This window comes from Gobius niger (genome assembly GCF_951799975.1).
Source record: "Gobius niger genome assembly, chromosome: 3".
Classification (NCBI taxonomy): Eukaryota; Metazoa; Chordata; class Actinopteri; order Gobiiformes; family Gobiidae; genus Gobius; species Gobius niger.
Window position 1 is genome coordinate 28495833 of NC_136854.1, and position 12620 is coordinate 28508452.

Sequence of the window (12620 nt, forward strand, 5' to 3'; positions counted from 1 at the left end):
CTTAATAACGTTGTATTTAGACTTTATTGTCCCTGAATGGAATCTTGTCCTCTACATGTGTCAGGAGTAGTGGGCGACCACAGTGCAGCACCCGGGGACCCATTGCCAGGCCTTGAGCTCGGATCTTAGCCATGAGTATCTCGAGGGAGTATTTAGCCTGCATTGTGCATGTTTCCAGCTGATGGGGGAAACCGGGTACATGGAGTAAACCCATCGGGACACGGGGAGAACATGCAACTACACAGTAATGCCCCAGGCTGTTCGGGAGTCAAATGCAGGACCTTCTTGCGGTGAGGCAAGAGTGCTAACTCTAGGTTTACTCTAAATCAGGGGTGTAGAACTCGTTTGGGACGTGGGCCGAAATTCAGCCCCCACGGCAGGTCGTGGGCCACATATATTGTAAAGCACTGTGGTCTAATAAATAACAACAGCGTACACGTATTGCGCTTTATCAGCCTGTGTCACATGTTTCTCAAAGTGCTACATAAAGTCATTATTCATTCACTCCACACTCAATGGTGGTAAGTTACTATTGTAGCCACAGCCGCCCTGGGGCAGACTGACCATTACCACATGGCTATGCTGTTTATATCCTGATCTCTTATCATGTCAGTTCCCTCTGCTGGACACGTGTGGAATTCTTTCCTTTTTTCAATTTAAGATGCCCCCTAGTGGCTGGAGTGAGCACTGGTTATTTCTTGAAAAATTCGTAACTCTGCACTAGATACTTAGTTTTTTTTTACATTCTCAGAAATTCATTAAATCACCTTGTGATCTTGGACAAGGCTTTGTGAGCCTCGTGAATTGTGACATTGTCAATATTGGGAATATGTACGTGCCATCAGGGAAGAAGAAATCCATTTATGGAATAACCAGGTCATTCAGGATGTTCAGGTCATCGGCTGCCACAGTGTTGCCGAATATAGACCTGACCAACTGCAGCAACCCCAGATCATAACAGTTAGCTAAATCCAACTGACAACTTTTTTTGGGTCATTCAGTGTATTACACTGAGAAATTATAATCGATACATATTTTGTGACTGTTGTACATGTTTTAGTCTTTGAGGCACAACCATTTTTTCTCTTCTGCCATTCCTCAGAATTTGCTCTTAATACATCCCTTGGAGGATAATTGTGTGTAAACCTCATGCTGTACTATCTTTGAACTGGACATGTGTTGTACTCGTTAGTATAGCCATTCAACATGATCACAGGGGGCTGGGGCTTCTCCCTGCTGACTTTGGGCATGAGCCGGGCTACACCCAGGAGACTTGCTATAGTTAATCACTGGGTTAATGCTTTGAGACAGTTAACCATTCACACGCAAGGCCTTGTTACTAATTGCACGTCCCAGAGCAGCCAGGCAGTTTTGGTAAGAAAAAGTAAACACAATCCTTCTTACCGGGTAACAAGGAATCAAACTTGCAACTTTTTTCACTTTTCAGCTATTCATTCAAATTTTATCTAAACAATTTTTCAAAATACATGAAAAATGAAAATCCTTTTGCCACCACTATTTTATTTAATTTTTGGTTGAGAACTACAACTTAACGCACAAATACTATAAAAGACAATGCATATAATTTCGCTTCTTACAGAGAAGTAGACCAAGGAAAAACACAATATCTACCAGTAAAGTGACGACTCCTCCCACCACAATAACTTTTTATCACTTTTAATTCAGATTACTCAACGCTCATAACTATGCACTTATGACAATCAAATGCAGTAAGTGAAAACACCTTACAGAATTTGCTGTAATAAAGGCCGATTTGTGCGGCAAGCTCAGAGTTTTAATGGTCATATAGCACACTCAAAGTGCACCGATCTCAATAATTAGTTTTTATATTGTGGAGGAGTGTGAAGAATGACGCAGGATGCTGATCTTAGAGAAGCACTGATGATGCATTAAGTCCAGCTTCTAAACTCTATAACAGCAATCCCCATTTTTCACCCGCCTCTCTGTGAACATACATTAGTGCTCTGGATGAGAAATGCTTTCATTAGGTTTCACGTGGTCTACAGAGGTGAACTATACACTCAGCACTGGGCAGCAGAGAGAAAAGACGGGCCTCAACCATGAGTCTAAATTTGTTCATGTCTCTATTTTTTTATATATAATACTACCATGGGTTGTGCAATTAACAGAACTCTAATTGAAATTGTAAATTCAGCTTCTGAGGAGGAAGATGAGGCCTTTTTGTATGGCATTTCAGTGGAAAGCATTCTTTTTTTGTGTAAGTGCATGTTCATTTTAAAAGGATAACCATATATTAGTAAAAGCTACATTCGTTTGTGTTTAATATTAAAGAAATGAATCAAATTGAAAATCGATGTTGATCAAAAATGAGGCACCAAGGCAACTAAACCAGGTCATTTGCAAGTGCAACTTCAAAAGGGGAAATAAATGTTTTTTCCCCACAAAGTAAGTGCATGGCGTTAAGCTCAGATTGGTGAATGAGAAGCTTAAACGGTGACACTAGGGCACAGAGACTTGTACAATAATGAACAAGCAGTGGAGAGATAAAGGCTGAGAGTGAGAGGGACCTGTGGAGGTATAGGTCTCAGAGGGCCTTTGAATTCCCCCTTTTTCTTGTGTGTTTTTCAAGCTGCTCTCCGTGCAGCTCCACACAGCTGTTCCAGGGCCAGGGGCTGCTTCTCCAGAGCCCAGATAAAAGAGGCGCTCAGAGCAGCCGCCCGCAGCAGCCCTGCAGGTAGGTCTGCTAAAGCTATTGCTCTGCTGTCCACTGCCCAGCGCATGGACTAAAAAAATGTACAGAGCAGGAGAGAGTGGGGAGGAAGGAGAGGAATAAAGGACTTATGTGAAAGACTTTAGAGGAGCAGAACCAGAGGAGAGAGATGATAGACAGGACAGAGCTGGAGATGCCCCAGAGCCTCAGTGGACCTCTGCACCCCTCATGCCAGGAATGATGTCTGCTTTTATTGACTTTGTTAAAGCATTTTCAATGCTACTTCCTATGTGTTTACAAGACAGTAAATCACACTCTGTTCAGGGCTGTGGGCTGAAGTATTTTGGAAAGAAAGATTTTAAACTGAGCCAACAACAACTTTGCATATTCACGGCAGGCAGGGACACCACTGAGGGCCCTCTTTCCTGCTCAGTGTCTCCTTTGTTTTTACAAGAAATGATTACAAACCACTGAAGATGCAACTGAAGCTGAAAGAAAATTTGGTTGCATTGACCATCTGTGACAAGCCTCCAGCCCACTTTATTCAATATCACAGGGAATGCCACTCATAGTCGTTACGCTAACACATTTGGGTTATGGCAAAACTGGGTCCTTAATCACTTCTACAACTGGGGTCATTCCCAGACAGTCGTTTCATCCAGTTACACAGGCACGCGGGTTCTCAGCTTCGCTCAAACATGAGAAAGTACTTCCAACCTCATTTTGTGGTCAGGGCTCTGACTGGTTTTTCCAAAATTTCTCACTGCTACAATTTTCTCAGGCTTTGGCATTAGGACTTCGACACTCTGCACAAAATACACGGGCCACTCTCTCAACACCTGCCCCTCAGCCCCCTCCTGGCACGAACATTACACTAACATTGGAGTCCACCATAATGTTATTGGAGTCCACCATAATGTTACTGAAGATGACGAAATGTTGCAAAGTGCATAAACTCAGCATGTGATTATTTTTTTCACAATAAAAATCACCTGCCTATAGAGTGAACTTGCTCATCCAGATGTACACCTTACCCTTTATCAAGGCTTGGGACAGGCACAAAGAATGCATATTCCTGTGGTATTGATTATTACATACACAGAATTTCATGAAACCCTTTCAATTTGTAATGGAACAGTTTAAAAGAAAAGATGTCCTGCATATAATTCGACATCCGGAACAGATCCAGTCGACTGAAGCACAGATTGATCCCTCTGCTTCCATTGACATTTAAAACTACACTCCTCCCTAGTCCATAAATGGAGCTGTGAACCTATTGTAGTAAATATTTATAGATTATTTTTTTAGATACTAGATACTGGTACAAATCTTTCAATTTAGTCAGGCTTGGGGCGGGCACAAAGATTGCACTGTCTTGTGACCCCTTGTGGAAGAATGGTGGTGGAAGAAGGTCGCCAAGCATCAAAAAGAAAGGCATGGCAACTTCTACTACGTTTCAAGTAAGTTGGACTTGAAAATCGTTAAATAAATGTTGTAACTCCATCGGTACAGTGTTATTAATCTCCCAAGTCATCTTCCAAGAACAAAGTGTGACTTTGAGTGATGCAGTGCCGAGAGCCTTTTGGGCCGGTGCAACCTAAATTAATGGTGTGGCTCTGCGGTGGTTGGTAGCACAATATGCGGTTGTAGTGAAGCAGGGGTGCATGCTGACAACAGGTGGCGGTGGAGTTTTTCTTCGCTTTGAGGTGTGGTTGGTTAGTGGTGCGGCTGCTACCATATGATACCCGGAGTCCCAACCATCCCACACTCTTTCCATCTCTCTCTCCTCCTCCGTCTGTCTTCCTCCTGGCGCTGCATGTCTACCTTTCCACTGGTCGGGCCTTATGCAAGAGAGTGTATTTTTATGTCTCACATTAGCTGAAGGGAATAATACTGCTCACCCCGAATGGTCGTCTACTTTGGGCCTTTTCAGACATTCAGTCACTTCTCGTCTAAGAATAACCAATGCACGTCCATGCCAAGAAACCCCCGACTTTTTTTCTTTTCTATACTCCTCTCTCTGATACCGTGCCTTTGTATTAGCAAAGGCCACACTAAATGAGAAAAGCACACAGAGTAAAGAGAAAGGCAAAGGATTCGGGGGCTAAACTTGGACCAGTGTCAGCTCCTCTTGTTGTCATTAATAAGCTACAAAATCTGGTCACTAGAGAACGTTGTTTGGTATGTAAAAAAAAACAACTGTAATGAATGATGCCCAGTGATCATGTTTCAGTATTAGCTCTTGTGTACAGTCTGCATAACATTAACTTTTAACTGCCCGACAGGTCACGTAAATGACTCCTCTGTTTGTACTGTAGATTGACCAAGGCCCAAATTGTGACTGTCTGCAGAGGACCCCCGTTCAGCCTGGGCTTCTACATCATGGGCCTGTCTTATATGGAGCAATGACCCGGTACATTTCATTTGTTAAACCAGCATCAAAAAGCTCAGCATTGGGATAATTTATTCATGTTCCCCCCAAAAAACTATGCAATGGAAACAGAGAAACCAATAATGAAATGTATACTTTGCATGAACAACACTCTGCTTTATGAAAACAAACACATTTGCACAGTGGTAACTTTTTCTTGTGCATCACAACAACAAGCACAATAGATGGTATAATTGTGCAGTGGGCATGCACGTGATGCCATAGCATACCAAAGGCAATTGTTATTTGATTTTGAGTGGCACTATTGTTATGGTTGAATTGTTAGGGATGTTATTCAGTTGGATTCAGTTTGGAGAATGATGTATGTGCGGCAAATGAGCACATCTAATCTCAAGATCACATTGTCTTCAAAATAACTATTTATAGATATTCACTACATTGTCTTTTGGTCAAAACATAGTGTGTAGCCCCTATACATGTGGCAAATATAGTGGAAACTGAGACACATAGTGCAGATGTGTTATGTTTTTTAGATTCAATTTACTCGTTATGGATCTCTGTTCTCTTGATGAGTTATTGTGTTTTTCCCCCCACAAAATAAACTTATCAGTTCAAATATAAATGCATGTGGATTTCAAATTATACGGCGCAGCCTTAACTCATAGGGTCAATATAGAAAGAACAAAGTGCTGAATTGTTCCAGGTGGCAAAATCACTTGTTACAGTGTCCCACTGGAACTAATAAGGCAGGCCCATTTTCACCCTCTAAATCCCCTGCATTGGATAAAATGACTGATTTACAACAAAGACACTCACTAAACTCACATTGTTTTATATAGAGGATATCTTTTCACTTATAGCCTGAGTCTCTGGGCGGGGGTTCCCATGGTGCTGTGCTGTGGTACAGGTAAAATAATGGTCCTTGATTACTTTTGACTTAGGTAACAGATCAAATCACCAAGGAGTTAAATGTTATGAATAATGTGGTCTGGAAAGCTATTTGTAAATGTAATAAAGTATATGACAAATCATACTACTTTTATACAAATTATACAACAACTTTAGAACAATCTATAGAAAATATATTGACGTCTCAAAACAATACACTAAAGTTTTCAAAGAATAGACTCTTATTTTTGTAAAAACTAACAAAAGATTGTTGGTAGTGGAAGAGCATTGCCGCTATGATGAATGTTTCTATGTTATGTAGACTGTTTAAGATGGGGATTTAAGATACAAAATGAAGGATATCCACAAAGACGCACAAAATATCTGAGGGTAGTTTTAACATGACCTAAAACATCTGTAATTTTTCAAAGCTACTTCTGCAGGTGGTCTAATGAGTGCGAAATCTATTATGTGCAATGCATTTTTATTTTTATTTTTTTTAAGGAAATTTAACATCTCACACGGATAACACAATTGCGCATGTAATTATTGATATATTTATAGATTTGCGGTCGAGTTAGTGTTTAAACGTGGGTTCAGTTTCAAATTGGTTTCAGCTCGGAATGCTCCGCCTGCTCTCACCGAGGATATTGACTTTCCGCAAGTTAAAGTATTTAAATGGTCAGGGGACGGATGCTGGATGTGGACGAGAAGGAACCACAAGAAATACACGTGTGGGTGGACGCAGGACCTTCACTCCACTGCGCATCCTATAGAGACAGAGACAACGATCACATGTGCAACTTCACAGGAGCAACTGTTGGAGCTTGGATTTTAAGTTAATCTCTCTTAGCCAAACCTTTATTGGTCTACATCTATGGTTTTATTGTGCGTAAAAATGCGCGCGTAAGAGTGCGTCATTTTCTAATTGCAGGAAGGATTTTACTTTGAACGTTTATCAAGTTTGTTAAGGAAGACTGACACAGGAGCAGATGGAAGAAGCGGGTGTAAGCGACACTTTTCTTGGACTCTGCGTATGAGTTTAGATCGGCACCGCTCGTGCGCTTTAGGGACGTGTCCCGAAAACTTGCGCAGGCCTTTTACCGGCACACGACAGTGACATCTTGAGATGTCTGATTTGCCCAGGGACCACCACCTCGGGAAGAATAAATCTGATACACAATCAGGAGGAACTGCAACTTTCCACAAAGCTTTCAGCTGCGCCTCAGTTGAGTATTCATGAAGCAATACCTGACTTATTACAAGATGAGGCTGAGAACATCGAGGTTAGGCTGGCTGTAAGTAAAACAGACGCCTCTTAGTGTAAAGTGACATGTTGATTTCACCACACTTAAAATCCTATCCTCTACCTTTACCTTGTATTTCTTCTGCAGATTGCTCCAGTTCACGGCCCTTTGCTTTTACGCACAGGTACTTTTATTCCAAAGATTTTAAAAGTGACCTTAAAAGCAGATATTCTTAATTAAACAGTGATTTGCGTGCATTTTGTCAAAATCAATCTACAAAATAAAAAAAATATATAAAAAATGACGAGGACAGAGGAATTTGTAACAATTCAAACATTTGACTGTTACAATTGTTAAAACATGCTGAGCGGTAGCGTGTAAATGGGGAAGCAAAACTAAAGGTTTATTTGAATGCAGGTTATTAGACTCTAGCAGTGAATCCTTTTACATTAAGCTAGGCTACATCTTAGCCTAAGTCATGACAGGTGTCTCTGTTTGCCCGTCAGAACTCTGAACAGTCTCCTCCTAACTTCAAGCACCATGTCACCGAGCAGAGCCGTCTGTCGGACAGGATGAGCCGCAGACTGACACGGACTTACCAGCTGTACAGCCGCACGAGCGGGAAACACGTCCAGGTCCTGGGCAACAAGAGAGTCAACGCCAATGGGGAGGACGGAGCCGTGCACGGTAATTTAAGTTCTCCCAGTGATACTGATCCCTTTTCACGACTTATTTACAATTGTCATCTATAATTTTACGTCGCATTGCCTTTTACGATGTCTAATCAAACTGAACTCATTTCTGGAGTTATGCGCCAATCTGTAGCCTAATGTGGGCCCATATGAGAAAAAGTCAAAGGGAAAAAGGACATACACAAAACAAATGTGTGCTCGCTTAAACATTAGTTTATAGGTCGTTTAAAGTAGCCTATGTAGTTAGTAATAACTATTCAAATAAACAAAACCCAACCCGAAAGAGAAGTTCTACAATATATTGGAACCAGTGTTTGTAAATGTAAACAATGTTGTGAACATGGTTTATGTAGTTACAGCCCAATTCAGGGCCTTAAATGTGAAGCTTATTTATTTTGGTTGTAGTTTACAATGGATTGTGAGATGGCTAAGGTAGATTTTTCTCCCCCAAATACCTGAGTGTGTGGATGCTTATTTTATGGGGGATATTTGATGAAGGTGAAGTTAACATCATTATTTTTGTGTATCCTTTTGTCTTACCTTTACTTTATCTGCAGAAAAAACGCTCACACGTTTAGTTTAGTGCAGGGGCGTCATTCTTGTAACAGGTTCAGATCTGACCACTGCTCTGTGCTGTGACCGTGTTGCTGACCACAGAATTCTCCCTCTGCTTTATCTACTTTTGTATGCAGTCTCTTCTGCAAATGCATTGTCAATGTGCTATCTGGTGACACTTGCCGTTATGTACAAAGCTGCATAAGTCTTTATATGTCACTATCAGTAATGTCCTACGTGTCCTTGGTTTATGTGTTGCAGCTAAACTAGAGGTGGAGACGGACTCGTTTGGAAGTCGTATTCGTATTAAAGGGTCAAAGACTGGGTACTACATATGCATGAACAAGAAAGGAAAGCTGATTGGAAAGGTAATCGAAAATACACCTTTGACTTGCAAACACAAATATGTTCTTAGACTAGATTATTATTTTGGATTATGACATACTGTATCTGTCTCCGTACCTCAAAGCTATGTTCTGGTCTCAAGGGATCAGAATGTATTGAACTGAAACATGTTTGAGCATTCAGATTTGATTTGGTGGCTACCCGTCTTCTCTTCCCAGAGAAAAGGCAGAGGGAAAGACTGCATCTTCACAGAGATTGTTTTGGAGAACAACTACACAGCACTGCAGAATGCAAAGTACGAAGGCTGGTTCATGGCTTTCACTCGTAAAGGTCGTCCGAGGAGGGCCTCGAAGACCAAGCAGCATCAGAGAGAGGCCCACTTCATGAAGCGCCTGCCCAGGGGCCACATGCTCAGTGAGAGACGGCCATTTGATGTTCTTCCGCTTGCCGTCCCTGTGCACCCTTTAAACAAACGGACTAAACATCCACATCACCATCGCTCTGGCAGCGGCTGACACTAGCACCACTGTGGGACATCAATGGAGAAACCATCACAGTCAAGTGCTCCCAGCAAACTATACTTTTACAGTCAAGCGCCCATATTTTTCCTCTGTCGGTGGATTTATTGTGTCACTGTATGTAATGATTGACTCTCTAATACACTAGTTATTTTCAATTCAAACAGAGGACTTAAAACTACAAAACAAGTACTAAATAACATAAATGAATAAACTTGGTAGAGGTTAGACAACAACAGGTGGAGTATGAAGCTAGACGTGGCAGCTATCTATTGATAACCTTATGGTTTCTACAGTTCACTTGCAATGTTGGCAGAGTTTGCAGAATTTAACTTTTTTACATGAATATATATTTTTACTGTAAAAATGTAAATTACACAAAATGATAAACAATATTTATTGTAGAGTGTATATTAAAACCACTAAAGAATTTGTGCAGGATGTACTCCGTGAAGTTGATTTGGAATCAAAAACTGGCATAAAGTGTTAGTTGCCTATTTTCCTCCTTGAAGCCAGAGTCCCAGATAACTGAAGGGCAATATCTGTGACAGGCTACTGAATTCAATGTGCTCAGCAAGTGAGACTTGGACCTGAATGGCCGGAGCTATGCATTAAAAGAGATGAGGTCAGCCCACCATTTTGGTACAAACAAAGGTTACCACCATGTAGTTGCATTTCTCACGATCGCACACCGTAACCCTCTGATCAAATGGGCTCTTTGTGGAAGCTCATATAAAAGGGCATGTTATACAATAGTAGGTTCGAATAATAACACGAGGAGGGGTCAGTTATCAAAAAGGAGCCAGTCACACAGGGAGGGGTGAGTATTTGGGGTAAGGGGTGCAGTGAGAGAGGCAGAGAAAGCATCAGGGTCTGTGAGGCAAATGTGGCATTGGCTGAAAGAGGGGGAATGGCTGGGAAGAGGCATTCGGGAATGAAAGGGAGGCAGAAAAGAAACAGTCTTCCCAGAAGCAGTTGAGCATGACCATCAGAGGCCAAACGACAGGGGAGGAAGAAGACCCCAACACAAGCTCTGTGCAGCTTTCACAATTCATACACTGGATGGCCAATTTGTTAGATTGTCATTGCAAAAATGATTTGCTATGACACCATTAAAAGCCCAGGACATCTTTAAAATAAAGTTTTCAGTATATTTAATCACGCTATCTAAATTTACATTAAAAAAAACTATCAAAAATCAAAAGCATTTTAGAAATTGTTGTGAAAGTACTGACTGTTTCATTTGGAGCAACACAAAGCAGAATGGTGAGAACTGTGATTTTGTGTCTTTAGCACCCGCTCCCAGGGTTTGGATAAATTATAAAAAATGTGAGGAATTACAGAGTTTAGACAATATATAATTAAATGCCTTTGTCTAGATACGGCTGTGAAACTCTTCTCTATTCATCATATGTTAACAACGCTCTTTTCTCTATTCTTCTGATCAACATTTAGAAAAAAAATTCAGGGTGGCCTGCCACATGCAAAGTGTAAGAGAGGGTATTGACCTCACACAAATGGGGGTGAGCTTGTAATGACCCTGGAACGGACCCTTGGGAGGCATTGTGTACTCAGACTTTAGTACAAAAGTTTCATACAAAAATTTCTATGCAAATTACTTGCTAAATGCAAAAAGTACCCGGGGCCTGTGAAAGTAAACAACCTGTTTCAAATGTATAATTATTTTGTTCAAGAAATATGTTTTTATTATAAGTCACATGACATGTTTCACGAAAAAGAAAGAAAGAAAAAAAAAAAACGATTTGAAAAGCAAGGAAAAACTATATTAAAAAAACTTCTTAAAGTTCACTGCTCACTGAGTTTTGCAGTCAACATCATCTTCACTGGTTCCTTTTAGTTTCTTCACCTCCTTCAGTAGCTCCTGCTCAAGAGTTAAGATCTCCTTGGGTTTTTTGTACTGGACAAGAGGGAAAAAATGATTACTTCAACATTTGCTCCATCTCCCCAGTGTACATCTCTGTTGTCATAATGAAAGAATGCACAAAAAAACAGAACAGAAGCAAGAGGCCTCAAAAGAAAAGTAAATGCTCACTAGAACACAACTATATTGAATATTAATGTGAAAATGTAGTTTGAAATATGTCAAACTATGTACCTATGATATAATCTGAGGCGAAAGTTTAATTTAACTGCTGTGTATTACTCACTGTGATTATTAGAGTATTGTTGGCAAGAGTAAAACTCAGGTCGTCACTGTTCAGTGGCAGCTGGACGCGGTCTAGATCAGCGATGCTAAACTTCTTATAATATCTGGGAACACAGACAAGATTCAAAAGGTTACCCATGGTTCAGTATTGTGTTGTAAATAGTGCCATCTATTGGTGAAACACAGAAGTAACATGCTACAAATATGGCTTGGAGCAACATTACTTTTTATTTGAGGTTTTTACAATGATGCATCTTTCAGGTGGCTCCACAGAAACACTGAAGACATCCTTCGGGTACGGGAGGTTGCGGATTCTCCACTGAAATTGGGTTTTGGTGTCTGTACGCGTAAATAATGGCTGCAAAAGAGAGGGAGAGTGAGAGAGAAAAAAACATGCTGTTCAACAAACGCACCCCCCAGACAATATACCTACATTTGAACCGCTTTCTTTGATCTCTGCATCCAAAGAAGAGTCAACAGCAAAATGTTCGCCAATCTCTATCCGCCACTGTCCTTGACCTCCGAGAGTGCTTTTATGTCTCCATTTACGCACTACAATTTGGTAAAACGAGTCAAGCATGTCTATTTAACAGAACTGCAGATACAAAACACGCATATTGTTGACACTTACCAAGGAGCACATCTGTATTGAAGTCATATTCCTCTGCCATTTCTTTACCATCTGTAAAGAGGTAGTGAATCTTTCTTTTTCCTGCAAGAAATTTCGAACATGAAAAACAATTCATTTACTAAAGCAATGCCGTAAATCATTGTTTTACACACCATCATGAATTAATGCTGTTTTCTTTGAACATTTTAGCATTTGAAGCCAACTTTCAACGGCCATTCTGTTGTTTTCACTGAGTACTTCCGGAGGGAGGCTGTTACCACGGCAACTCATTCACAACAAAAATAGGTTTTAGATTTTACAACACATGAAAAAATATTTCTAATGTATGAATAGTTGTTTATATTTGGTCACATGTGTATGACCCTCCCAAACAGAAAAAAACAGAAAAGAACTCGAGTATTTGTTTAATGACCCGGAAGTACAATATCTATGCTTTTGTTGTTTTCCGTGTTTTGAGTTTGATGCATTTTCTTTTCGTGGAGTCAGTTAATTG

The 12620-nt window shown here is 40.6% G+C and overlaps 2 protein-coding genes across 3 annotated transcripts; one reads left to right on the top strand and one right to left on the bottom strand.

The window, feature by feature from the left end:
* The first annotated feature begins 6661 nt into the window (after positions 1 to 6661).
* fgf8b (fibroblast growth factor 8b) lies at positions 6662 to 10740 on the top strand. Of its 2 annotated transcripts, none has more exons than XM_079554009.1 (5): positions 6662 to 7270; positions 7367 to 7403; positions 7726 to 7906; positions 8728 to 8834; positions 9030 to 10740. In XM_079554009.1, exons 1-5 carry the CDS (start codon positions 7212 to 7214, stop codon positions 9324 to 9326), a joined length of 681 nt encoding a protein of 226 aa, XP_079410135.1. In that variant the 5' UTR covers positions 6662 to 7211; the 3' UTR covers positions 9327 to 10740. The 2 variants fall into 2 exon arrangements, with proteins under 2 accessions (XP_079410135.1, XP_079410136.1); XM_079554010.1 differs by having other exon boundaries at positions 7774 to 7906.
* Positions 10741 to 11101: 361 nt separating this feature from the next.
* Positions 11102 to 12362, bottom strand: dpcd (deleted in primary ciliary dyskinesia homolog (mouse)). The gene is made up of 6 exons (XM_079554279.1): positions 12280 to 12362; positions 12128 to 12208; positions 11930 to 12048; positions 11721 to 11854; positions 11498 to 11600; positions 11102 to 11247 (listed from the first exon to the last, which is right to left on the bottom strand). Exons 1-6 carry the CDS (start codon positions 12341 to 12343, stop codon positions 11143 to 11145), a joined length of 606 nt encoding a protein of 201 aa, XP_079410405.1. The 5' UTR covers positions 12344 to 12362; the 3' UTR covers positions 11102 to 11142.
* Positions 12363 to 12620: the final 258 nt, after the last annotated feature.